This window comes from Fimicolochytrium jonesii, assembly GCF_025526975.1.
Source record: "Fimicolochytrium jonesii strain JEL569 chromosome Unknown EV422scaffold_22, whole genome shotgun sequence".
NCBI classification, from domain to species: Eukaryota; Fungi; Chytridiomycota; class Chytridiomycetes; order Spizellomycetales; family Powellomycetaceae; genus Fimicolochytrium; species Fimicolochytrium jonesii.
The window spans coordinates 117173-141444 of NW_026515689.1; the positions used below are offsets into that span (position 1 = coordinate 117173).

General features: G+C 52.9%; 8 protein-coding genes across 8 annotated transcripts; 5 read left to right on the forward strand and 3 right to left on the reverse strand.

The window, feature by feature from the left end:
- Positions 1-226: 226 nt before the first annotated feature.
- Positions 227-2624, forward strand: EV422DRAFT_574365 (sensor histidine kinase/response regulator Fos-1/TcsA; the record flags this gene model as incomplete). The annotated part of the gene is given in 6 exon segments (XM_053073187.1): positions 227-274; positions 357-462; positions 980-1233; positions 1253-1732; positions 1760-1903; positions 1926-2624. 6 exon segments carry the CDS (start codon positions 227-229, stop codon positions 2622-2624), a joined length of 1731 nt encoding a protein of 576 aa, XP_052923284.1.
- Positions 2625-4702: 2078 nt separating this feature from the next.
- On the forward strand, positions 4703-7455 carry EV422DRAFT_538113 (uncharacterized protein). Its single transcript, XM_053070953.1, has 2 exons — positions 4703-6316; positions 6392-7455. Exons 1-2 carry the CDS (start codon positions 5064-5066, stop codon positions 7413-7415), a joined length of 2277 nt encoding a protein of 758 aa, XP_052923285.1. The 5' UTR covers positions 4703-5063; the 3' UTR covers positions 7416-7455.
- On the reverse strand, positions 7455-8335 carry EV422DRAFT_538114 (GCN5-related N-acetyltransferase). The gene is made up of 2 exons (XM_053070954.1): positions 7543-8335; positions 7455-7476 (listed from the first exon to the last, which is right to left on the reverse strand). Exon 1 carries the CDS (start codon positions 8193-8195, stop codon positions 7707-7709), a length of 489 nt encoding a protein of 162 aa, XP_052923286.1. The 5' UTR covers positions 8196-8335; the 3' UTR covers positions 7455-7476; positions 7543-7706.
- A 393-nt stretch (positions 8336-8728) lies between these two features.
- On the reverse strand, positions 8729-9991 carry EV422DRAFT_508190 (uncharacterized protein; the record flags this gene model as incomplete). The annotated part of the gene is made up of 1 exon (XM_053068724.1): positions 8729-9991. One exon carries the CDS (start codon positions 9989-9991, stop codon positions 8729-8731), a length of 1263 nt encoding a protein of 420 aa, XP_052923287.1.
- A 398-nt stretch (positions 9992-10389) lies between these two features.
- Positions 10390-11960, forward strand: EV422DRAFT_179608 (uncharacterized protein). Its single transcript, XM_053065141.1, has 3 exons — positions 10390-10512; positions 10572-11489; positions 11559-11960. The coding sequence occupies exons 2-3, from the start codon at positions 10774-10776 to the stop codon at positions 11788-11790; spliced, it is 948 nt and encodes a 315-aa protein (XP_052923288.1). The 5' UTR covers positions 10390-10512; positions 10572-10773; the 3' UTR covers positions 11791-11960.
- Positions 11961-13840: 1880 nt separating this feature from the next.
- Positions 13841-15927, forward strand: EV422DRAFT_179599 (FAD-binding domain-containing protein). The gene has a single exon (XM_053065140.1). It carries the CDS (start codon positions 13944-13946, stop codon positions 15699-15701), a length of 1758 nt encoding a protein of 585 aa, XP_052923289.1. The 5' UTR covers positions 13841-13943; the 3' UTR covers positions 15702-15927.
- Positions 15928-17538: 1611 nt separating this feature from the next.
- On the reverse strand, positions 17539-19545 carry EV422DRAFT_538155 (uncharacterized protein). Its single transcript, XM_053070955.1, has 2 exons — positions 19315-19545; positions 17539-19246 (listed from the first exon to the last, which is right to left on the reverse strand). The coding sequence occupies exons 1-2, from the start codon at positions 19486-19488 to the stop codon at positions 17705-17707; spliced, it is 1716 nt and encodes a 571-aa protein (XP_052923290.1). The 5' UTR covers positions 19489-19545; the 3' UTR covers positions 17539-17704.
- A 1723-nt stretch (positions 19546-21268) lies between these two features.
- EV422DRAFT_499002 (ribonuclease CAF1) lies at positions 21269-23374 on the forward strand (the record flags this gene model as incomplete). The annotated part of the gene is made up of 5 exons (XM_053068057.1): positions 21269-21444; positions 21804-22102; positions 22185-22443; positions 22514-22682; positions 22757-23374. 5 exons carry the CDS (start codon positions 21269-21271, stop codon positions 23372-23374), a joined length of 1521 nt encoding a protein of 506 aa, XP_052923291.1.
- Between the last annotated feature and the right edge of the window lie 898 nt (positions 23375-24272).

Genomic DNA, 24272 nt, shown 5'->3' on the forward strand with positions numbered 1-24272 from the left:
TACAATATAGGGCTTCGTCTCCCCTACATAGGGTTCAGCTCTCTGTCTGCATTCCTTTGCCAGCTACCGCTAACTCATCTCGAAGCGTTAATCAAATGTCATGGGGACTGATTGAGCAAGGAGAACAAAATGTATCCAGGAGAACAGAATGTACATCACGTCTGTACCACTAGGCGCTACATAGTAGACCGGATGCCCTAGCTACCTAGACCCATCCATTCTCGGGATGTCCGCTCGAACCATCCCTTCAGCATGGGAGAACCTCAACAGAACAGTACGCCCGACCCGTTACAGGCCCCGTCAGTCTTACCAGACTACATTGAGCACCAGACCTTCCTGCAACTCTCGAAGTACAGTCAAGGAAAGATCATCTCACTACTCGTGAACCCCAAGAGTCCTCCAGCAGACCTGGACCCTACGGAGTTGGCAAGGGCTGGGTATCAGGATTGGACGCATTACAGAGTGATGAGGATACTAGACCATTCTCTATACTGAGCTCGGCTGTTTCGTCTGTGGAATCCGACTTGTGATCTCAGCTAGATAAGAAGATACGACAGGCATATGCCGTTGAGTGTATAATTTGCTCTCTTGTTAACTAAAGAATACGTACGCTCAAGTATGGGGATCGACTTTGAATTCCTCTTCCGGGAGCTGCCAGACTGTCAGATCCTTCTAGGCAGACAGTTCGTCATAGTCGCCGCTACAGACGCATACGTGACTGCAACAGATATTACCCGTGCTGACTTGGTAGGTAAGTTCATCTTCGAAATGTTCCCGGAAAACACCGCAATCGATGGGGCTTCCGAGGGTCAGAGTGCGACTTCTAACCTCTGTGCGTTGACCCCAGTCCTAAAGACTGGTGTTAGCGCGAACTTCAACACCATCAGATATGACCTTATAGAACGGAGCACAGGCATGTATCGGCCGAGGTACTGGATGATCACCGCCCTTGCTCTTCCTTACCAGGATCCTTCCTTAGCACCGAAGGACGAGATCGCTGAATACATTGTCTATCGGGTGACGGACGTGACGAAGACCGTACTGCACCAGCAAGACATGGACGAGCGCTTCAAAGTTGTTGGGATCGTCAAGCTCTTGGTGGACAGCGTCAGGGAGCACGCTATCTTCATGCTGGATCCAAAGGGAATCATATGTACCTGGAACAGGGGCGCACACCGGTTGAAGCAGTATGAAGATTTCGAGATCATAGGGAAGAGCTTTTCTGTGTTCTACGTGGAAGAGGGACATCCAGAGGGGCAAACCTGCCAAGGGGTTGAAGTTGGCGCTGGAGTTCGGAACGTACGAGGACGCGTTCTGGAGAGTGCCAAAGGACGGGTCTCAATTCTGCGCCAACATAGTCATCACAGCGGTGCATGATCGGGATAAGAACCTTATCGGGTTCGACAAGGTAACAAGGGACTTGACCGAGAGGAAGAAGGCTGAGCAAAAGATCATCGATGCTTATGAGGACGCTTCTCGATTGAAGTCCGAGTTCCTAGCAAACATGAGCCACGAGATCCGCACGCCCATGAACGGGGTCATGTCGGCTGCCACGTTGCTCAACGGATTGAAGGTAGAAAATGAACAGCGCGAGCTACTTGACATTATCGTTGAGTCAGGGAAGACCTTGTTGAAGATCATCAACGACATCTTAGACTACTCAAAGATTGAAGCGCATGAGTTGAAGCGGACGCTAGTGCCGATGGGAATCCAGCGTGTTGTAGAAAAGATCGTGAGTCTATACCGACTGACGGTACAGAAACCGATTGAGATCCAAGTTTGGCTTGAAGGTGACCTGCGTCCCGTTTTGGGAGATGAGCTCAGGATCCATCAGGTTCTGCTGAATCTCCTAGACAACGCCGTGAAGTTCACCGATCGTGGACGGGTCGATATAACGGTGACCGTACCAACCCGATAAGAGCAAGGCCGATATCCGGGTGAGCGTGACAGATACTGGCATGGGAATGAACGATGTCACATTGGGAAAGCTGTTCAAGCCCTTTTCGCAAGGAGATACGTCGAGTCGCAAACGTTTCAACGGGAACGGTCTAGAATTATCCATTTGTAAGCAGCTTATAGAATTGCTGGACGGAACCTTGGCCGTGAAAAGCAGGGAAGGGAAGGGTTCGACGTTCACTATACATCTGCAGTTGACTTATGTATCAGATACGAGGAACACAAACACGCCGAACGGAGGAATCATCAACACGACTCCGAAGGAGCCTGTCAAAGCTTCACGACCACATGCCAATATCCTAGTGGCAGAAGACAATCCTATCAACCAGACAGTTGTCCTGAGAGTCCTCCGCAAGTTAGGATACGATAATGTAGACATAGCAATTGATGGTTCAGACTGTCTCGATAAGTACAAGCGGAAGCACTATGACCTCATATTGATGGACGTCCAGATGCCTATCATGGACGGGATAGAGACAACGAGGGCCATACGCCAGCTCCAGTCAGACATATCCATCATTGCGATGACGGCCAATGCCCTGAAAGGTGATGATGACGTGTGTATATCAGCGGGAATGGATGACTACATGTCCAAACCTCTAGATATGCGACTGCTAGCCACTAAACTTGAGGAGCATCTGAGCCGAGTGAAGTCCAAACCAGGCTAAACTTGATCAGCGGGGAGGACACCATCCAAATTGTGGCCTCGCCTAATGCTTTATAGACCGTTTGTTATTGATCTCACGTCTGGTAATAGTGCGATACATGATGTCCTACAAATCGGTTCTAAGGTACTCCGAAGAGTGCAGCTTCTTTCAGAAACTCGCCACAGGGGTCAACCTCGTCGCGACGACATTTGGTGAAGTCAATCCCAACATCAATCGTCGGTATGGCGGGGGAGCGGTATGATTCCAGAAATAGTAGACCTTCTGCGATGTCGGCAGGCGTCCAACCTGCATCCTTCCGCTCTATCTGGGTGTGGAACGCTTCCGTATATCCTGCGTTTGCGGCGCTTGCTGTGTCGCCATTGCTACACCCGTTTAGCCACAGCGAAATTCGGCTTGTCACGGGGTCTACACGAGTCCCTCCGTTTCGCTGATCGCTCGATTCAGAATCGTCGGATGGTACCACTGATGGTTGCGTCGTAGAAACTGAGCGTTGCAGTCGCCTGATCAAACCTTGTAGGCGAGCATCTTCTGCCTCAGACAAGCGGGGAACGGGTGTTCGGCAGGCTCGGATAATGCGTACACGTACAACAACGCCCGGGTCCAAACACAGATATGAAGGATTGCTGAACGTACTCGGAAAAGTTTGGAGCGCTCGTTCTGAGTTATGTGACGGAGTGGGGCTTATAGCAAGGAATAGATTCTGCCTTTCCGGATGGTCAAAGAATTGCGTCGTTATGTCCGATCCGTCAAAGCTTGTTACCAAGTGAAGAAGATATTCGTTCGGAGAGGGAAGCTTCTGCGAGACGTAGCATATCCTAGGAGTGTGTTGAGCGTCGGCTGCATTGTTGATGGAAGTTGGGGCTTGTGAAGCCGCTCCTCGTGAGTACGCAGCCGTGGCCACTTCCTCGGGGGTGACGATCAGAGCGGTGCAGAAAGAACCTATCTCAAGGGACATGATATGCAAGTGACAAGTGATGCAAAGAAGGAAGTTTGACGTGGGATCACATGTGGCGCAGTCTGATTTACGCGTACCGACATCCCTGCGCGTTACGACTGCAACGGCCAGTCTTCCAATTTCCGCTGCGAGTCCCGAAAGCACTGAAAGCACTGATATTCTTGGCAATATCCTGAATTACCAATTTTCTGGAAACAACATCCAAGCAACCTTGCAGCCTTATGGTGATGGAAACTTCAAAGGAATTTCCAACGACAGCGGTGGCGCTATTGGCAGCGGTGTGATTGATATTGAGCGGTTCTTGCGGCGTCGCGCGTGTGATATGATATGAGATGATCGGTTCTTGGGTCGTCGCGCTGGTCGGGTGCGTTTATGCTGCTCGTCCCATATGACCAAAGAGTGTGGATGTGCTTTACGCCATCGTTTGTAGGCAGGCGTGTATCGGAGTGTGGCTTCAGGTTCCCATGTAGGGTCAGGATAGCCGGTCCATTTGACTAGAAGATTTCGTACGGCGCGTCGCTCCTCAATGATATCCGGATGAGCGTGACAGATACTGGCATGGGAATGAACCATGGAGGCCTCAGACAGCCTTGACACTTTCCCAAATACTCCCGTATACATGTACATGATGGGCAGGTAGGTTGCCCCGAAGAAGGTAAGCCTCAAAGCCGTCTGCGCTGCCCACTCTCGCTGGTCATGAACTTTATATGTATACCACACCGCACGATCATGCACTCATTCGATACAAATCCAACCGTCGGAATGGGCTGCCCGGATCTTGTCATAAATCACAGGGCCTCCGCAGTCACCCGTATCAGCGCTGTTTAGACGACGGATTTGATACTTATCCTGCATCCGTAGATGACTTGATGCACCGATAGGGTTGCATTGTCCTGAAGTGCGATGACGCCAAGGATCCCCGACTACCATCAGGGAGAAGTCCGATGCTGTCGGACATGCAGATGCACCCCCTCGTTGAGTGTCGTTGACCCCTGGTACTCATTATACTGACCGCCCTAGTCTCGTACAAGTGGCTATTCAGCGAAGCTTCGACGAAAAAGGGAAATTATAAAAGGAGTATGAAACGGGAAATGCAATCATGACCATTTGACTGCGGTTCTGCCTCAGTTGGGCCGTAAACCCAAATTACAAATGGCAGATATACCCGAGTCCCATACTCCCAAGACAATTGGTGGTGCAGCAGCTGGGTATTGTAGAGTTGTTGCAAGATCCTTTTCCCCCGATCGCCTCGGACAAAGTTCAACGCGTAAAAGTAAGGGAAAAGGGGACGCGTCAAAGGAGTCACATCCTGCGCAGTCCCCAGGCCTTAAAACCTTGCCCTTCCATTCCGCAAAAGATATATCTAACCCAAAGGTATCTCGAAGTCCGCCGTCTTTGTGCTTCGTCCTTTTGTCTTTGAGCAAGGCTTCTACTCTATTGATATCTGCCAGCGTTCTGTTCAAAATACAGCAACGAACGGTAAGATGCCGCACCCCAACGACTCCTCAGAAACGGTCATCCTACGCGTCAAAAGCGACGACGACGACGACAACAGCGGGGATAGCGACGACAACGGCGACAGCTCGAATAGTAATCGGCGTCAAAGCGTTGATGCCACGCTCAATCACGATAATGGGGAAAAGGTAGCAGAAGACGAAGACGATGACCGCACGGCCCCAGGCAGCCCCAAATCCTCCTCCAGCTGCTCCTCGCCCGAAACCACGCCCATGCTCGGATTCCCGGAGAAGCAAGGGTTCCATAGTACCCGCATAGGCACTCCAAAGCGATCGAGCCACCCTAAACACCTCCCCGGATCCTCCAGGAAGACCTGCAACCCCCTCCGCACCTTCCTCAGCAACCCGACCCACTCATCCCCAGGTATCCTTTACATCTCCATCGTAGCCGCCTCCCTACTCTCCATCCTCTCCATCCTCGCGGTGCTCAGCACCGCGACGCCGCTGCAGGAATGGCGGCAGACAATTATCCAACATAAGCTGATGTGGTGGGATTCGTGGCTCCTCGGTCGTATCTCGGAACAGGAGTTGAAAACCCTACCCCCGATGTGTCTGAACTACAAGCTGAACGCGATACATAACGAGAAACGGCTCATATTTCCGTTGGCGAATGAGACGTCCTACACCCCCGACCCGCAGCCGCGCGGGACCAGCAGCGCCTCAGGGCACGCGAACCTCAACCTCCTACCGCCACCGCAGATCTTCGCCGACGTGCCGAAAGATATCTTCTTCCTACACTACAACCCAACCTTCACAACCTACCGCTACCTGTGCTCCGTCGAATCCGCCGCAAAGAAGAACCAAGACCACGCAATCACCATCCTCGCCAAAAACGTATCCGACCTCGACCACAAACTCACCCACTGGCGCTCTTTGGTCGGCTCGCAGATCGCCGACCGCATCACCGTCATGCCCATGCGCTACGCCCACCATTTCGCCGATACGCCCCTCCAACAATGGTGGGAATCCGGCGCGTGGAAACAGAGCACATGGGTTGGGCAGAACCTCGGCAACGCGTTACGGTTGGCCGTCGTGTGGAAATACGGTGGAGTGTACATGGACCTGGATATCATCTCGATCAACCCGTTGAGGGGCATGGGGCGGTCGATTGCGAGGGAGGAGATTAATCGGGTGAATAATGCGGCGTTGAGGTTCCCGAGGGAGGATCCGCTTGTCTGGGCGTTGATGGAGGAGTTTGTGGAGGGGTGGAATGGATATATGTGGTGGGTATCGCTGCGTGCGCGTGTTTTTTTTGACCGGGTCATCTTATTAAACGTCTCTTCCCTTCTCATCATTAGGGCGTACAACGGCCCCTGGGCAATGACACGCATGTTCTTCAAACGATGCCAGAAGACGTGTCTTAAGCTCGGCATGATCCCCGCGGAGACGCAGGAGGAGATGGCCAAGAAGGGAGAAGAGAAAAAGGATGAGAAGAAGGATGAAAGCAAGGATAAGGAAGGGAATAAGGATGAGAAGAAAGCAGACGATACCGAAAAGAAGGAAGAGAAGAAGAAAGAAGAAACCGAAGAGAAAGATGCGTCAAAGAAAGACGACGCGAGACCACATGAGGATGCGAAATCTCAAGAGACTGGTGAAAAGACCGAGGACGCGAAAACTGAGCACGGTGACGGCAAGGAGGTGCAGCCGTTGTCGGCTTCGGACGGAGGAACTCAGAAGGATGGTGAGAGGCATGAGGATGATACGGTTCCGCTCGCTGCTTCGGAGAAGAAGGATGATGATGGCAAGAAGGACGAGGGTGATGACAAGAAGGCAGATGATGGTGGTGAAAAGGACAAGGCCGCCGAGCCAAAAGAAGGCGGATCCCCCAACAACAACAACACAGAAGAGAAAGACAAAGCCTCCCGACACCCCCGCCACCTCACCGAAGTCGACCCGGACTACGCCGATCCGCACACGCCCCAACCCCCCTCCTCCCCTTACCCCCAAGAACACCCCCACCCCACCCGCCGCTCCCCCGACACCCCCGCAACCCTCCCCTTCGGCATGTCCCACTCCGACTACACCCCCGCCCACTCCGCCCAACTCCAGGACGCCCCCTTCTGCCAAAATCTCAACATCGTCGCCCCCTCCCGTTTCTACCCGATCCACTTTGGAACACGCGCAATCCTGATCGAGCCCTGGACCGAGCATTGCGATAAGATCCAGAAGTTGGAGATGGAGAGCGTGGGGTTGCATTGGTGGCATAATCTGGTGAATGATGGGGTCGTGTTGGGGAGGGAGAGTTTTTTGGGGAGCGTGTTTGGGATGGCGTGTCCCGCGGTTGTCGAGGCGTTTGGATTGAAGGCTTTGGAGATTGTTTGAGAGGTGGGACGGTTTGAGAAGGCCAATTGCTTTTGTGACTATTTTTTTTCTTGTATTTAGTCTGCGGCTCATTTTGCTGTCTGATTAATGTGTACAGTGGTCTCTATGTATGTGAAACACAACCAACCTATTCATCTATCTGCCGTCCTGTTCGATCTGCGGGCCTGAACATGGATTGTACTCGACGCCGCTCCCCATGCGGATGTTCGGCATCACCCGCACCCAAACCGAACTCTAGTCGTCGCCGCTCATCTCCATCGAGGATCCAGCCCCTCCATCGTTCCCACCCCCTCACAGCTCCATAACCATCCTAACATGCTTAACCCCCTTCTGATCACTCTCACTCCCCTCAACAACGCTCATCCCCCTCTTCTCATAAAACCCAACCTGGTTCACCCTCGCGGTGCACCACACCCCCGTGATCCGCTCGTTACGCTTCGCATCCTCAAAGACATGCGACAGCAACGCACCGCCGTATCCTTTCCCCTGGATTTCCGCCGCCGTTGCGAATTTGCGGAACCGGGCGATTTTGCCCTTTGATTGTTGTTGTGGTGTGAAATCTGAGGCGGGTGGGGACTCGATGAAGAGGGAGATGACGCTCACGGGGGTGGAAGAATCGGAGGCGAGGAAGAGGCCGTAGTGGAGGCCGGTGGGGTCGGCGGCGAGGGGCACTTCGGAGGGATGGTTGGGCCAGAGGATGGCGGTGCGGAGGGGGTAGGTGAGGAGGTAGGGGATGCGCCGGATTTCGAAGTCGGTTGGTTGGGGATGTGGGACGGTCATTGTTGTGGGTGGGGTGTCGGAGTTGGATTGGGGGATTTTTTGGCGTTGAGAGGGCTGTGCTGGCAGGCCTGGTGCCTTTATATGCGAGTACTGTAAGCCTGTGTTGGGGCAATGGGGCTAACTGTCGTGGTCAACCCTAACCCTAAAAACTCCCCAAAATCCTGACTCCCGAAGAAGGCAACTCAATGCAATTTCCAAATGACCGCAATTGCGCAGCCATCTATAACGTTTGTACTGTATACCACGGATGCAAGCGGCCTCTCCCATCTTTGTACCGGGGTCTCACGGGCAACTCATCATTACCGGGGAGCAGCTTCAGCCGTTTATCGTGTGCTGATGGGAGAAGAGGAAGGGCGTCTTGACGCGTAAAACACCATCGACATTCAAACGTTTTGTATTGACCAGACCACCGTTATGTTTACCACTGCCTATGTACATATTCAAAGGGGTTGCCACATTGGGAGCTGAAGAGCTCTCTGGTATAATACCTGGCTCCGTCAACATTCCTCCCTCCGTTCTCCCTCCGCCCGAACTCACCGAATCTGCATACTAGCCCGCTCACTCTCCAATCTCGCATACAGCATATACAACGCCATCTGATTCGCCTCCGGGCTGCCCTCCACAGTAACAAGCGTTTCAGCATGAACCGAGTTATTGTTGCTCATAACTTTAACCCTGCACCCGCTCGCGACCCTGATTTCGTTAATGCTCGCCCCTTGCCTGCCGATGACGGCGCCGACCATGTCGTTCGGGATGTACATTTGCACCACTTGGTAGGTCCCGTCGGCGGGTGGGCCGGGTGGCGCGCCGGGGTAACCACCGTAGCCAGCGGCCGGGTGCATTGCTTGTTGGTTTGATGGGTGATGGTGGCCGCCGGGCTGCGGGTGGGGCGAGCTGGAATGGGGAGCTGGGTAGCCGCCCCGCGGGTCGCCTCCGATGTAGTCTGAGTTCCTGAGGGGAGCAGGGATGTATGGTGTAAAGTTGCGGATCTCTTCGCGATGGCCGTGAAGGGCGGTTCCAATGTGGTAAGCAGCTAGATGGATCGCGTCGACATGACCATACACGCTGACGACGCGTTCGGTGCTGTTGGGCAGTGATCCATTCTCTGCGTAGATCTGTGCCGCGGACTGTTTCATGATATCCTTAATGTTTTCGCATTGTCGGCCCATCAGCATACCCATCAGCTGGGTCGGAACGAGGAGCCGGAGTTCAGTGGAGCCGTCTGTTGCTGGCGCGCCGTTGTTTGGTGTTTCCGAGACTATCTTGGCAGCGATCAGCGCAAAGGCTTTGGCGACGCTGTTCATCACGCCAGTAACCACAAGGACGCGATCTGAAGCCCTGGGGATCGAGTCTGATATCTGCACTCTCGCTCCGGATTGAAGGCGGATGCCACTGATGCTCCTTCCCTGCTTCCCGATGACGATCCCAGCGTCCCTTGTCCTAATCAAGCCGCGCATGCGGAACTCCTTTTCACCCAAGGGAGCGAACTTAGTCTCAGCGCTACGTGATGACCGCCTCTCTCTTTCCGCTCTGACTTCCGAGCCCGAAAGTGAGGCGTCGGTGACGATAAGCATCTCCCTGGGCGCAGGGCTTGAATGTTCGCGCGCGTCCTCCATCTTCGTATTGGTGGCGACTGAATCAGATAGGGCTATGTATTCATCATTCGTGCGTACGCCATCGCCTACCGCCTGTCGCTTATTGCTGCGGCCTCTTTCGTGTTCGTCATCCGAAAAGCCCTCAAACTCGAAGGATCGTTTGCGATCAGGGTCGCGCGCATCTGCAGAGGTCTTTGTCATTATGTGAAAATGTTGGTTGTTCTTTCGGTTAGGTATAATTTTGAGGGTTGGGGTTGGGGTTGGGAGGAGGATCAAGACGTTGATGGCGGGTTGTTCAAGTGGGAAGAATTCCACCCAACGACGGTCAAAGGGGGCCAGCACCAAACGAGGAACGTGATAGGACAAAGTTCAGGTGACGGGACGGGAGTGATATACAAAGTTCTGCGTACCGTTTGTATAGCATAATATGGGAGGAATTCACCGCAAAACGTTCATACAACACGGATTTTCTCGCCGATGCTCACAGTTTGCCTTCTCTGGAAGTGGTTGCAGAGAAAGGGTAGGACTCGGTTGAGACAATTTTCCCACGCTATCAGTCACGCGATCTCGAGCAGTTCCTATTCCACCCTAGGCCAGACAAGTCTCGCGTACCTTTGAGAAAGACCAACACCACTGGATTGAGTAATACAAGCGTCGTTGGAACACAGTCGTGGTGCAAGATGATGGCGTGGGAACCAACTTCAACCAAGGCCTTTTGTAAGGTACGTACAGTAGTGTGAGAGATCCCCATCCCCATGACGTCCACGTGACACTACCGTAGTTTATTGTTTTCTTCCCTACTTGTCGGAGTACGCTGTACCTCCCTTTTCGGATATGTCTCTCCTTTTTGCTTCACTACAAACCACCATCTTAGTCCCGAGCGGAACCTTTCAAGGCGGAAGCATCTTGCGGCGCTCTCCTCTGGTGGAGGCAGCACTGTGGTTTTGGGTACCATAAACAATGCGCCCGCCATTTTGAAGATCATGCCGCCGACAGATCCTCTATCGGAACGGGAAGGAGATATTCTTACCAGGCTGAAGAGCCAGGTATTACATACTGAACGACAACGGGTTCAGGGAACAACTGGCTCGAATTGCCACCGGCAGTCAAATGCCGCAACAATCACCAATCGCCCACGACAATGGACTGAAGTGCTCCCTGACTGGAGTCGGCGGGGCCTGGACGAAGGAAGCGTTTTTTTGTCATTTGATCGCCTCTCTGACAGTAACGACTACGTGTACGCATACAAGACCGGTAAAATCCCCGCCAAAGTGCATCCTGCACATTTCGCCGACAATCTCCGTGTCGTACTCAGAGGAGTGAATCAGTATCTTGGTTTCCAACGTAGCGGTAACGTCAGCAATTCCTCTCAGTGCCAAATGGTGCAAAGATGGATAGCACACATAAGGACCCACGCGTACCGCAGCGCGTATCACTGGCAGACTCCCCAGCACTGTTTACCGCTGTCCACAATATTGAACCGCCCTGCCATGTCGACGGTACCGGCCTGGTTAGAGGAGATAGAAGATGTCGACCCCGAGGAAAATGACTCTGATGTCGAGGAGGATAGTTCCAACATTCCGCGTCCTGCGTTGATGGAGCTTGATTTGGGCCGGATCGCCAACACCAACTGCGACGGGATCACCAACACTAAATGCGACGGGATTGCCAACGAGACACTGCCCGATCGTACTCGCTGGTGAGACTCTATGTGAGAGCATGCTAATTGTGAACAAGGAACTACCCACGTCTCTTTCTCTATATCCAGGCAGGTTTATGAAGCCTTCTCGGTTCAGGCAATGAGGAACGAGTGTAAGGCAAAGAAGCTCCAATCGGTGGGCAATCGCGCTCAACTGTTGAAGCGATTGAACGACAAGCAAGTTTTCAACTGCCGGCCAGCCAATTTCGCGACCTTCTCGTCCCCGCGGTTAACGGCCAGCGGGCCAGAGCGGATATCCCGGCATCGGCTATCGCCGACTTATTCCGCACCCTTTTACTAGCTTCATGGCACCGGCGCGTCGAATTCTAATGCGCAGCTTTTACTTCGCCTGTACCTCGTGTTGTCGGCTTATATGCGTACTATGGGAGCATTAGGGTCAGCGCCAAACGGGACATTTCAATAGAAAGGCTGCTTTTCCCTCTGACGTGTGAAAAGAAAAACCAAGCATCTGTATGGAACGAAATTGAGAAACGGTTGAACAATCTTTATTAAACGAGTGAAATAGCCCACATGTGGGTCCTAATTGTACTTTGAAATCAACGCCAGCCGGAGGTTTTCCCGCAGACGGGCTGCATCTTCATACTCCCCTGTGGGTCAGGAAGTCTTTGACTTCATCGGGATGTTCGAGACAGGTTCTACATGTACTCTAATCATTTTCTCCACATTCCGCCATAACGACGTCGCACTGATGATAGTCCTTGCAGATGTTCAGGTAACCCTTCAGCTCGATGTCTCCTGCCGTAGCGAGTCTCCCAATTCCTCTACTTCTGCAAAATCTCCAATGATGAGTGGGCAAAGCTCGTCTTCATTCTCTTTCGTCACCCAAGTGTCTTCAAATGTCTCCAAGATCTCGTTATTGTTGCTGTTGAGCGTCAGAGGCTGCGGAAGTCTTCTTAGAGTTCGGTGTCGAGGGTGTCTTCATCATATATCTGTGACGGATGAACAGGAAGCGGAAGAGAGCTCATTTTTTTATTGCACGGTCGGATATCCTCATACAGAAAGGCGAAAAAAGCTGAATTCATAGACCATGCCGGATATAAAATCTGAGGTAATATTAGCATTCGATGCCGCCAATCTGACCTAATCTTGGATGCATTCTGTGAAACCCGGGTTCGCCGAAAGCGCCGCTTGCTCACCAAGAAAGCGTCCCAAAGACTCGGCGAGGGGGCCTGACGGGCTTCGTGGAGCATCGTAAACGCTTGAACATCTTGACCCTATCTGTTCAGTTGTAAGCAAGGCAGCATAACGACAGCATAACGACATGACCGAAATTCAACAAGCCACCCTTTCAACGTACATTCCGAGAGTTTTGCCATATCGAAACACTGTCTACCGGCTATTGATGCCAGGAAGAAGATGCACATATATGATGCGTACCTTGCACCGCAAGCACATTTGCCGATTTGACAGGACGTCGCGCTGTCGGATTTAGTTTACCGTCCGCTTACGCCGCTTTACGCTTACATTTTGTTTGCTGCACGGAAACAAGCGTAACCTGCTTAAGCTTATCCTAGTCCCAGAGGCGCATGGACCCTTCGACAAAATGTGGGGAGCCCGTGTGACGGCCAGTGACATTGTAATGCAGCACCTGCAAAACAGGATAAAAACAGTCGTCACGTCCTGGAACCGGGATTTACTTCGAAAGGCTCGGCCACCAGAAGCTTATCAACATACACATCTTCAGAGGCGGCCCAACTGGGTGAGGAGTCGTCTTGGCTTTCTTTCCTCGAATGGTGAGCGAGGGTTATTGGGGTTCGCGTTTGGGCTTAATCTATGCCCGTTTGACCGAGGCTTCTCAAATGACCGCCAACGCCCTGTGTTGCTTTTATAATACTGTACAAGAACGGAACAGAGGGTCGAAATCGCTGTTACAATGTAGTAGTCACCTCCCTCCACCCCCCGCCATAACAGGTGCTCTTCTTGCTTTCACTCGGGGTGCTTGTCCGCTTTATGGGATGTTGAAGCGCATAATGACGGGCCTTATCGCTGAGACTCGGCATGCATATGCGTCATCAACGTTAGAGGGAGGAGTGTCACGTGATTATAAAACGCGCGATGGAATGTTCGACAGAGAGAACGAAAGAAGGAGGGAAGGAACCGCAGATGGAAGAGGGATGGATGACGTAATGTGGGTAGTACCGATTCCATTCCGATTCGATCGAGGCTGGCGTCTCTGTCTGAGTGCGACTGCGACTGCGAGTGGCAAGTGGGAGCCCCCGCCGCAATGATCGGTTATAACTTACTTATGATGGGTAAGGAGCACTGACTCCCTTCTCAGTATACGTACTGTCCATATTTATACAGAACCCACCACGCTGCAAACACTGCAACGACTTGCACGCACCCACCGTCCGTTCGTTGTCAAAAAAACATTCTCAACCCGTCGGATCTCTCCCCCAGGAAGAACGACTTTCAAACACCGTCTCTCCCAATATGTCTTCTTTAGAGGAGCTGGTAACGGCAAGGGCGGCTCCGGGAGATTCATCAGGCCCCGTGGAAAACATCAGGTTGAGGCCATACAATCAGACGTTGTACGAGCGGCGCAAAAGCTCCGCTTCACAACAACAGCAACAGCAACAGCAATCGAATTGGGAAGCCCATTGGGCACTCCGCCGTCAGCAGTATCTTCGTCCATTGCTGCAACCTGTCCCATGGATTCTGCCGCGTTTCGGGATCCGCACCTCATACGGTGAAGCTGGATTCTGGACCCTCTATACAATTGTCTGCATCGCTATTCTTGTTGCTATGCTGCCCGCGGCCATCACCTTTCTCCCGGATGCAAATTCCACTCGTCACCACAATGATGACAACCCGGTCAACGATCCTGCCAGTTCACTAGGAACCCTCGGAACCCTTCTGATGACATTGGCACTATTGCCCGTCAGCCGCAACGGAATCCTCACCCTCTTGCTCAACCTATCATTCGAACGTGGAATCAGATTTCACCGCTGGCTAGCGTACGTCGCTATCGGCTTCATCATCGCGCATGGAGCCGCCTACATCGGCTTTTACGGTCGGACCAACGTCTCTCCTGACGGCATAGGGAGCCTGCTCTGGGACGGCGTATTCAGCGTCAACTTAAGCGGGTTCATTTCGTTGTGCTGTGCCGTTGCCCTCGCTCTAACCTCGCTACCATGGATCCGTCGCCACATGTTCGAATTCTTCTACCGCGTCCACATCCCGCTGTTCCTAGGCTTCGTAGTGTTTGCGGCCATCCACCGTGGGACAGCAATCGGCATCCTCGCCGTGCCCATCCTCAACTGGGCTCTCGGCGTCGCCTTCCAAATCCGCAGCGTCCGCAAAAAAGCAAAAATGCTCTCCCTCAAACTCCTGAAAGACGGCGTCACCCGCCTCGAATTCGACAAGGAGAAATTCAACTATCATGCCGGACAGTACGTCTTTATCTGCATACCCAAACTCAGCTGGTTCGAATGGCACCCTTTCTCCATCAGCACCTCCCCGCACGACCAGCACGTCTCCCTACACGTCCGCACCCTTGGTCCCTGGACAGCCTCGCTCGCCAAACTCGCCGTATCTCTCGAACAACAGCCCGCCGGCGAACCCCTCCCTATCCTCCTCGTCGACGGCCCCTACGGCACCAGCACGATCCCTCTCAACGAATACAAGAACTTCCTCCTCATCAGCGGCGGCATCGGCGTCACCCCCATGCAATCCATCTACAACGACCTCGTCCGCGACTGGCGCGCCGCACACCGTGAGTTGCGTCACTGCCGGTTCATCTGGTCCGTCCGCGCGACCGGGGCGTACGATTACCTCCTCGACGAAGAGACCCAGCGGTCGCATAGCAAGCACAACGGGCTGGGCGTGCTGCCCCCGTTCCATACACCGATGCTGTTGGATGAGTATCATGCGAACCGCGCCGCGAGAGGTGAAACACAACCCACCAACGAAGCCCCCGTTCTCGCAACAGAATTCTACCTCACCAGAGGCGATGTCGCAGCAGTGCAGGAACAAGCCACGGAGGAAGGGAGGCAACTGTGGGTTCGGCCAGGCCGACCGGATTTGAATGCGGCGTTTGAGTTGATGAGAACCCAGCATGGCGGGGAACGGAGGTGTGCGGTTTTGGTGTGTGGACCGAGGGGGTTGGTGAGGGAGGTGAGGAGGAAATGTTTGGAGTTTGGGAATGCGGGGATGGAGTTTGATTTGCATGTGGAGACTTTTGAACTGTGAGCAGTGGGACTCTGCATGTGGATACTGTATATAGGCCGAGTGACTTTCATCCCCCTAATTCTTTGTATATACTCCTTTGTACATCCCCTCCTTGTCTTACCATATCGTCTGCCCCTTTCAACTTTTCGGACTGTTTACCCAGCTGGTGTCGTCACGGTAAGATTTGCAAACCGTCCTATGGTGGTTCTTCCCTCCCGCTGCCTCCAAGCTTGAACGACGCTGGGAGAAGGCTACGAGTAAAGTCTCGGGCGGCAGCGACCGCCGTATTTCCAAATCGAACAACATCGAACCGGCGTCGCCCAGTCGGCTTTATTGTCCACCATTTGGCATGGACGGCGGTCCCGTGAACCTTCTTGTAACAATCGTGGTGCCAAAAGTGAAGTAATCCGTCGTCCAGGGGTTTTCCAGCTCGGATGTTCCTGACAAGCCAACACCGGCGCGTCTCACAATGCTTACCGTCCTACTAACGTCGTCATAAACGACCGAGTCCAACGAAAGCTTGTGAGTTCCTGTACGTGCAGGTGGCATGCCTGAGCAAAACCGCCCGTCCCGTCATAGCCTGCAACGTGCAGCCCCCACACGGCTTGCGCAGCTTTGCACCTGTCCGTCAATGTGTATGGAATACCGAGGCGCTCGTCACGGTCGAGGCACGCATGGACAATGAGAGCAGCGAGGTGGAGGAAGGTCAAGAGGCAACGTCGGGAAAGGTCGGCGGAGGAAGCGACTGGGCCAGTGTCTCGCAACGCTACAAACTCGGTGGCGTTCTGCCAGCCATTGGCTGTGTGGTCAAACTGGGGCGAGAAGGGCAATGCGTCCCGTTCTCTGCTTGACTGGAGTGCTGCCACTCGTTCCACAAATGGAAGTGCGGCGGCTTGCGACACTCGAGAACAATTATGATCATCCTTCCATCGAGCAGCAGGTATTCCGTGGTATCTACACCTCGCAAAACTCTGTACCCCCCCTCTAATTGAAATCAATATTGGTCACTCACGTGAATTTGGCGTCGCGGCAGTCGCTGATTTATTTCAGCGGGGGGTACAGAGTTTTGCGAGGTGACTGTACATACTCCATATATACAGTACAGTACAGTACACTTAGTATACCCCACGCGACAGAATCAACCGATTATATGGAACGAGCAACTGGACGGCCCGCATAAGCCTAATAGCCTATGCGAACATCGACGGAGACCCTGTCCGATAGATTCCGGACTTCGACGAGTATTGTGCGCGTGCGCGCTCGTTCGGACACTATCAGCCCTGGGAAGAAGCGCAAAATGGAATGTCCAATCGATACGATCACCAATTTGCGTACCCGCATCTAAGTGCCTGCTTCCCTTTGGTCATGTCCAGCGTTACGCTCGCTGAGGCAATGTCTTTGCGGCATGTGTGTAGCTGTGCAACAGCTTTTCCATGTCGTCCGGGTTCTCTGATGGTAACGTTGTCCATCCCGAAATATGGATGGTTCATAGATGAAATAGAAGGCCGACATACCCGACCCAGTATATGGGACATGGGACATCTTCACCGTCGATGAAATAGCGGTGATGTCCCCCTATTTCATCGAAGCTGACGTTCAACTGCAGGAGTTGAATGATGCGGACTGCGATCTGATTTTTCGAGTAGTTGACGACGTTGGCAGCGGCTGTGTTAGTGCTGTGTTAATGCGCAAAGTTAGTGTCGGACGCGAATATGGGTCCCGATGTTTTGGCAACTAAGTTCGAGGAACTAAAAGGGACTGAGCAGCATAACCGTATGACGGCTGGCGGACGTTGTTGACAAGTCGATGTGTGTATATGATGATATGGCCAGAGTGGAGCCGTCACATAGGAGAAATATCCAGAATTATGCGATTAAAGTGATGACTAAAGGAAGACATGCACCGCTCAATTTCATCAGGGAACAAATAAGGCAGTTTTCGAAGGCCGGACAGGCAAGGATTGAACCCAGTGCGCAAAGCTCACACCATTGATATTCCGCCATAAAGAGGAGAGGGCAAGTCTCTTACAATTGCCTTGTGGTTTTCGGTTTCTTCACTGCGGGGGTTTTGGGAGGCAGAAACGACGGACGCCTAGCGGGATCTGCCCTTGGCTGGTAGCGATCCATCTGAACTCTAATCTCCGTCAGCCGACTCATGATTGCTGACCCGGTGGCAATTGCCGTCGCCACTTCCGCGTCTCGCCCAGAGGTGAGGCACAGGGGGATGGTCCAAGTGCCTACTTCCACCGCCAAGAAGACTCCGCAATGTAGGTACAGCTCAAAGATCGTGCCCTCATTGCCGGAGAAGGGGATGCATACCTTCACAGGAGTGCTCTGTGGAGAGTATAGATGCATATCGATTTTGAGGTGTTCCATGCTGTGGAAGATTGATCGTCCCACGTCCTTTTTCTTAGCTGCAGAACCTGCCCACTGAGTTTTGACTTCCCAGCAGGCCATCCCCCTGTTATTGGCGTCGTGGACAAAGAAATCGGGCCGGTTGTTGTCGTAGTTGGTGGCATTGTCGTACTTCCAGTTCAACGCTGGATCTGTGAGGAGATGAAAGTATGGCAGCAGCAACTTTGCGCACCAAGTTGGCTCATTAGTGGTGCGGTCCGGCTTCTCCGCTTTCAAATTGTGGAACAGGGTGTCCAACACCACCCCAACAGCACCCTGTTCGAGATTGGTGTCATCTTCAACACGAGCACGGAAGCCGACACCCGCCTTCTTCGCCGCGATCATCCTCTTGGCTTCGATCCGCGCTCGGCTCCACAACGTATCATCCTGCTGAAGGACACGGTTTTCAAAGAAGCTTCGCAGCGAGGCCCACTCCTTGTTGCTGAAGGCTTTGTCCCACAATTCGGCCTTTGCCTCAGTCAGAACCAGACAGCTGCAACTGAGCAAGTGTTCCTCGCTGTGCACCTCTACGGTCGCTTGTGAATCGGTGATCTTTCTGAGGAGAGCTTTTTGCATCTTGCGGATTGCTGCAACGAGGTCAACGCCGTTAAGCACCCACTCCTTCCCCTTCTGAGCTTTTATGGCACTTCTCAGACGGGCAACCACCTCACCCTCTGGCTCAGTCTGGGACACATTGCTGGTCTCGGACACATCGCTCATCTCAGACTTGGACGGACTGAGCTGGCAAACTCCGAAACCAAATTTCAATGCAGGAGTCCCGCATTGGCGAGAAGGGGCCAAAGTAGAATTGTTTTGGCGGGAGCTGTTCCCAACGGTCCCATGGGCTTTGGAGGGGGTGGTGTTCGCGGGATGCTCAATTCCTGCTTTCCGGTAATGATGTCGGTCTTCCGCATGCTTCTGGTTTTCCTTATCGTCCTTTGCCGCGTCCTCGTCGTCCTCGTCTGATTCCTTATCGTCGTCCTCGTCATCATCGTCATTCTCTTCTTCTTCCTCGTCATCGTGACTCTCATCCTCCTCCAACTCCTCCGCCTTCCGCTTTCGACCAACAACTCCGCCGACCAACACCTCGTGGCTTCTGGCGAGAGCCGAGTGCGCATCCACAACCTTGGCTACACGACTGTCCCCCTTCTCGGCAACGAATTGATTCTTGCTCTACAAATGCGAACAAATTGATAAACCTGTCTCATTCTTCGTTTGTTGAAGGGTCTGGTCTCACGTACGTGTAGGAGTTTGTGGAGTTTTCTGAGCTGTCTCTGCTTCTTAGTTTGAGAGGATTTTTTGTCATCCTTCCACCTCGCGACCTTCTTTACGTTGCTCCTGATGACGGCGGTAAAGTCCTCCCAGGTCCCTGACGGCGTCCGCTCGAAGAATTCCTCTATCGTATCCGGCCACATTGTTGCTATTGTTTCGGGAAGTGTTCGCTGGTACGATGTGGGTACGATGTGGGTACGATGGACAGAGATGGACAGGGTCCATTCGCGTAAGAAGGGAGTTCGGACACCAAACGCGTTCGGACAATAATATCACGTGACCTCTCGATATTGTAATGCGTAATGGCCCCGTCCGAGCTTTCACCTTCGTCCTTATCGGCAATCCCAGATTCCACCCATCACCCATATAATACGCTGCTCTAGCGTTCTGCACCGCAACAACCCTCCGCCTTCCGCCTAACCCTGAAGCTAAAGCGACCGCAACGAACACTAGGACAGTGCCCCAGCTCTCGTTTGCGTGTACAGAAGATAAGTGTGTAGATGAACGCGTGCAAAGCCAGGAGGCTTCGTGGAAGCTGCTTGTAGCAGAATGGGATTGTTCGTCATGGGCCTCGTGCAGGTCGGGTCGGGTAACCCTGGCAAGGTTTCGTGGATGCGTAGCACTTGTCCGAAAGAGAGGTCCCTAGATAGTCGGAAGCGACTTTGTCTAGCATAAGATCGACTCTTTCCGAGTCTTCTGGAATGGCTCCCCTGAAGAAAGCAGACTTGAGCGTGAAGCGCTGCCTCTGAGCAGAACGGGATTGCTCGTCATGGGTCTCGTGCAGGTCGGGTCGGGCAACCCTGGCAAGGTTTCGTGGATGCGTAGCACTTGTCCGAAAGAGGGGTCCCTAGATAGTCGGAAACGACTTTGTCTAGCATAAGATCGACTCTTTCCCGCTCATGTTCTGTGGGGGAACGCTAGCTTTTTCTTGATCTGGCATAAGCGATCCTCAACTTACCTCCCGCATTGGCATCATCAACAGACAAGTCGTAGTCGTCGTCTCCCTATAAGTCCGCTCATTTCGCTTCCGCAAAACGAACGCATCCCACTCCCCTCTTCGTTCGCGACATCTGAGGTCCTTGCGAGCTGCAGCTGTTGATTGATGGAATACCCGTAGGCCTGGCGGAGAAACTCGGTAGGGATGGTCTTCGTTTCCGAATGCACGTTGACAGAACAGGGAATAACCATTTCTCTCTGTCTCCCTCCCTCTCCTGGGTCACTATCAACAGCGTCATGGGGGTTTCGATCTGCTGGACTGCGTTACACGATGGTATCCTACAGTAATCACACGTACATGTACCTGTACATGCAGCAGCTCATAGGCAACTATCGAAAGCTTCTCAGAGAGAGAGAAAGGGGCAGTGCAGGGAGTGCGCCATGATGTGCTGGGTGTCGGTAAGTCATACCGCCCGTCCATTCGCACCATCGAAGGGCTCATCGCAAACATCATATACTCTTCCTACAGACGCCCAATCAAAACCTCTATAGATACCTGTACGTCCGCTTCTCGCACCAATGGATGGAACGAAGGAGACCTAGGAACGTGCCAAATAGAAGGGGGGAGTGATTCGTTCATATGAGCTGGGTGGATCTTCCATCCTGAGGTTCGGGCGTAGCTAGGAATGCATAACTCGCGGAAATCCAACTTGCCTGCCTCTATTTCGTCCATCGGCCGGGTTCAAACTCCTTTGTCTGAGCGCATTGCATGAGTTCTTTAATTCCCTTTGGCTATTGCCACACCCAAATTGGATCACTTCCAGGCTGAGTTCCAGGTACTTTGTCGGTGCTTTTCCTGGCATGCGTTGGAACCAATCACCAAAGAACCTCCTGAGCGCGTCGTCACCGAATTTCAAGGTGACTCTGTTGTAGAACTCGTTACTCTATTCTTCCTCACACACATCGCCAGAACAAACCACCCCAATGATGGCAACTACCGTCCTCCCAAAGCCGGAGGTCAAGGTCCCGTCCTTCAACGAAGTTAGTCGCCATAATATTATAGGTCTGCAAACTCAGATACGCAGTACGCTCGACAAGGCCCACCACGTCGCCATAGACTGTGAATTCACAGGGCTGGGAAGTACTAAGAACACTAGAGCTACGTGAGTATTGAGAAGGAGCGAGGCGGTGAGAGAGCGAAGATGCGGGTGTTGCAGAGAGAACGCAAGAGCCTCCGCGGACTTGTTGGAAGGGCGCAGGAGTTCGGGCGCAGGAGTCCGAGCGAAGCGAGGGATGCTTGAGGATGGCGAGCAGTAGCGAGCCGCAGGTGCGGGCAAGGCCCGCTAATTGCACCGTAAGGTGCAAGGATTACTTGAAGAACTGCGCCGCCGGCGCAAGGGATGCTTGAGGAGCCTCGACACAAGCGACTCTCGAGACTTCCTGTCGCAAGCGAAGCGAGCGGGATGCCGTTCGCTGTGTGGTGTTGGTATGGCTGGCTAACTCACAACGCTCCTCGATTCAGAAACATAGAAGAGCGATATGCGGCACTCGTGGACGTGGCATCCAACCATGCAATGGTATCCTTTGGACTGTCCGTCTTTGAGGCAACCGACCCTGCGCCGCGGATACCCGACTCCCAAAAAACGAGCGTAGAATATGCATACAAAGTGCATAACTTCAATTTCTTAATGTTGAAGAGCACGATGTTTAGCGTCTCGCCGGATAGCGCCATCTTTCTTGTCGACAATGGATTTGACTTCAACAAACAATATCGCGACGGCATCTTCTTTACTGCTGGGAATGATCCCATTGTCGAGGTAAGTATTTGAAAGCGTTCACGCCCATTGGACACACATTCTAACCAGAAGTCTCCATCGTTCCTAGGAAAACGGGCATCCCCCAGCACATGCAGACACAAACCAGATCATGCGCAACATCTTTCTCCACATCATAACGCGCAACGTGCCCATCGTGGTCCACAACGGCTTGCTGGACTTGCTTTTCATATACCACTCGTTGTACGCAGAATTACCCAAAACACTGGAGGTCTTCGTCGCCGACCTCTCGGATATGTTTCCAGCTGGCATCTACGACACCAAGTACGTGTCGGACTATGTGACAAAGGAGAAGGCCAGTTTCCTCGCGTATCTGTTTCGGAAGTAGTGAGTTCGGAAGACTGCCATGTGTTCTACACGATCGAACTTTGTCGCTGATCAAATAGACATCTTCTAGCGAGCGCGAACAAGCAGCTGCGAAGATCGAGGGCAAAAGCGCACATGTAACCTGTGCAATAGAAGACAGGATGTCGGTGGTTGAGGAGAAGTGGCGGCCGCCTCCATCCGGCAAGCGAAAGAAGAAGATGTATCCCGAGACGGGGAAGCCATTCTGCGAGCAATACGCGGTATGTCCAGTCCAGTCCTTCCTTCCTTGCGATGCTTTTCTTGGATGGCAGCTCATGTGTTTCTTGATGTTCAGGCGCATGGATATTGTAACCGCGGCCGGTACTGCACAAAAAGCCACGACCTAGATCTCATCCTGGACTACGAGCTGGGAGTGATCTCGCCAACCAGCAAGAAACGCCGGCACTCGGATAGCCCCGGCCTTGGCCCAGACGCCGAGGCTCCGTCCCAGAACGGCATAACCGATTCAGCGCCAAAGACTCCAGCAGCTATCACAGGGGCAAAGTCAATGACTGCCTGCAAAAACCAACAAGTCGCCTTCACCTCCAGCGACACCAATACACCCACATCCGCCCCAACTCCTACCTCCTTCCCCTCCAGCACACCTCAACCACCCGCCGTCACACCCGACGGCACCCTCTTCGAAAAGTACCACTCGGCCTGCTTCGACGCCTACATGACGGGCTTCATATTCGCGCGGCAGATCCTCACACACACGCCCCCGCCCGCGAACAAGATGGAACTCGCAAACAAGCTGTACCTTATGGGCAAGTCGATGCCTCTGCTCGTGCAGAAGAGCGCGTTTGCGAAATTGAGCCCTGCGCATTTGGCGAAGAAGGATAAGGTGCTGTTGGCGCAGTGTGAGCCTAGGGGGCGGGCGGTCGTTGAGGGTGGCGTAGCCGGCGCTTTGTAGGATGTGAAGGTAAATAGAACGCTCTAATTGTAAAATTAATGTCAAATTTACTTTTGGATGGCGAGCGTTTCACAAATGGTCTTCTTGTAGGTGAAATAACAATGTTGTCCTTGAATTTGAAAGGCCATCGCAATGCAAGTCAAAAACGTGAAAGATATTCACTGTCCGAGCAGACGCGTGCGAAGCGACCAGACGCGGGAGGGAAATCATGTGTGCTGGCGGATTGGCTTCAGGTTTGGCTTGGCGCGCGGGGGTGACAGGGGCGGGTGCGGATGAATATCGTTGTTCGTTAGGCTCGTGAGGTCGGGATGAAAGAGGGCTTCTTGGCTTCTGCGGAAGGGCTCAAGATGCTGCAGGAAACTCAAGGCCGTAACCAGTGAAGTGATATGATCCCATCAGGACCTCACGAAACTCCGACTCCAACACCGACTAACAAAAAGGAAACAAAGGGCAACGGAGCAAGACAGCAATCGTTCAAACACACCAAAACGCAAGGGAGATGGGGTGGCGGGCGGGGGGTTCCTTTCGCTGTTCATGACAGGTTTCACTTTGTTATGTCGGGGATGTACATAGCTCAAGTATATCTGGAATGCAACCACTGCCGCAAAGAACGCGTGCCCAAATGTCCGGTAAACGTAGTGCGGTGCCGACTAGTTTTTGACATTTCCTATAATCGTTAGTTGACCGTAGACTATAGATGAATTTGTTGATGCAGACTGATGATGTACGTCCGAGGAGGAGCAGGTGATATGCATGTGTGTGGAGGTCGGGATGTATCGGAGCACTGTAAACTGTAAAAGTCAAACCTGGATTGCGTTCTCTTGTCCTCCACACACTGTGAATGCCGTTATGACTGAGGCTAGATTGATATGGTGGCTTGCAAACGAGGCCCATCAAC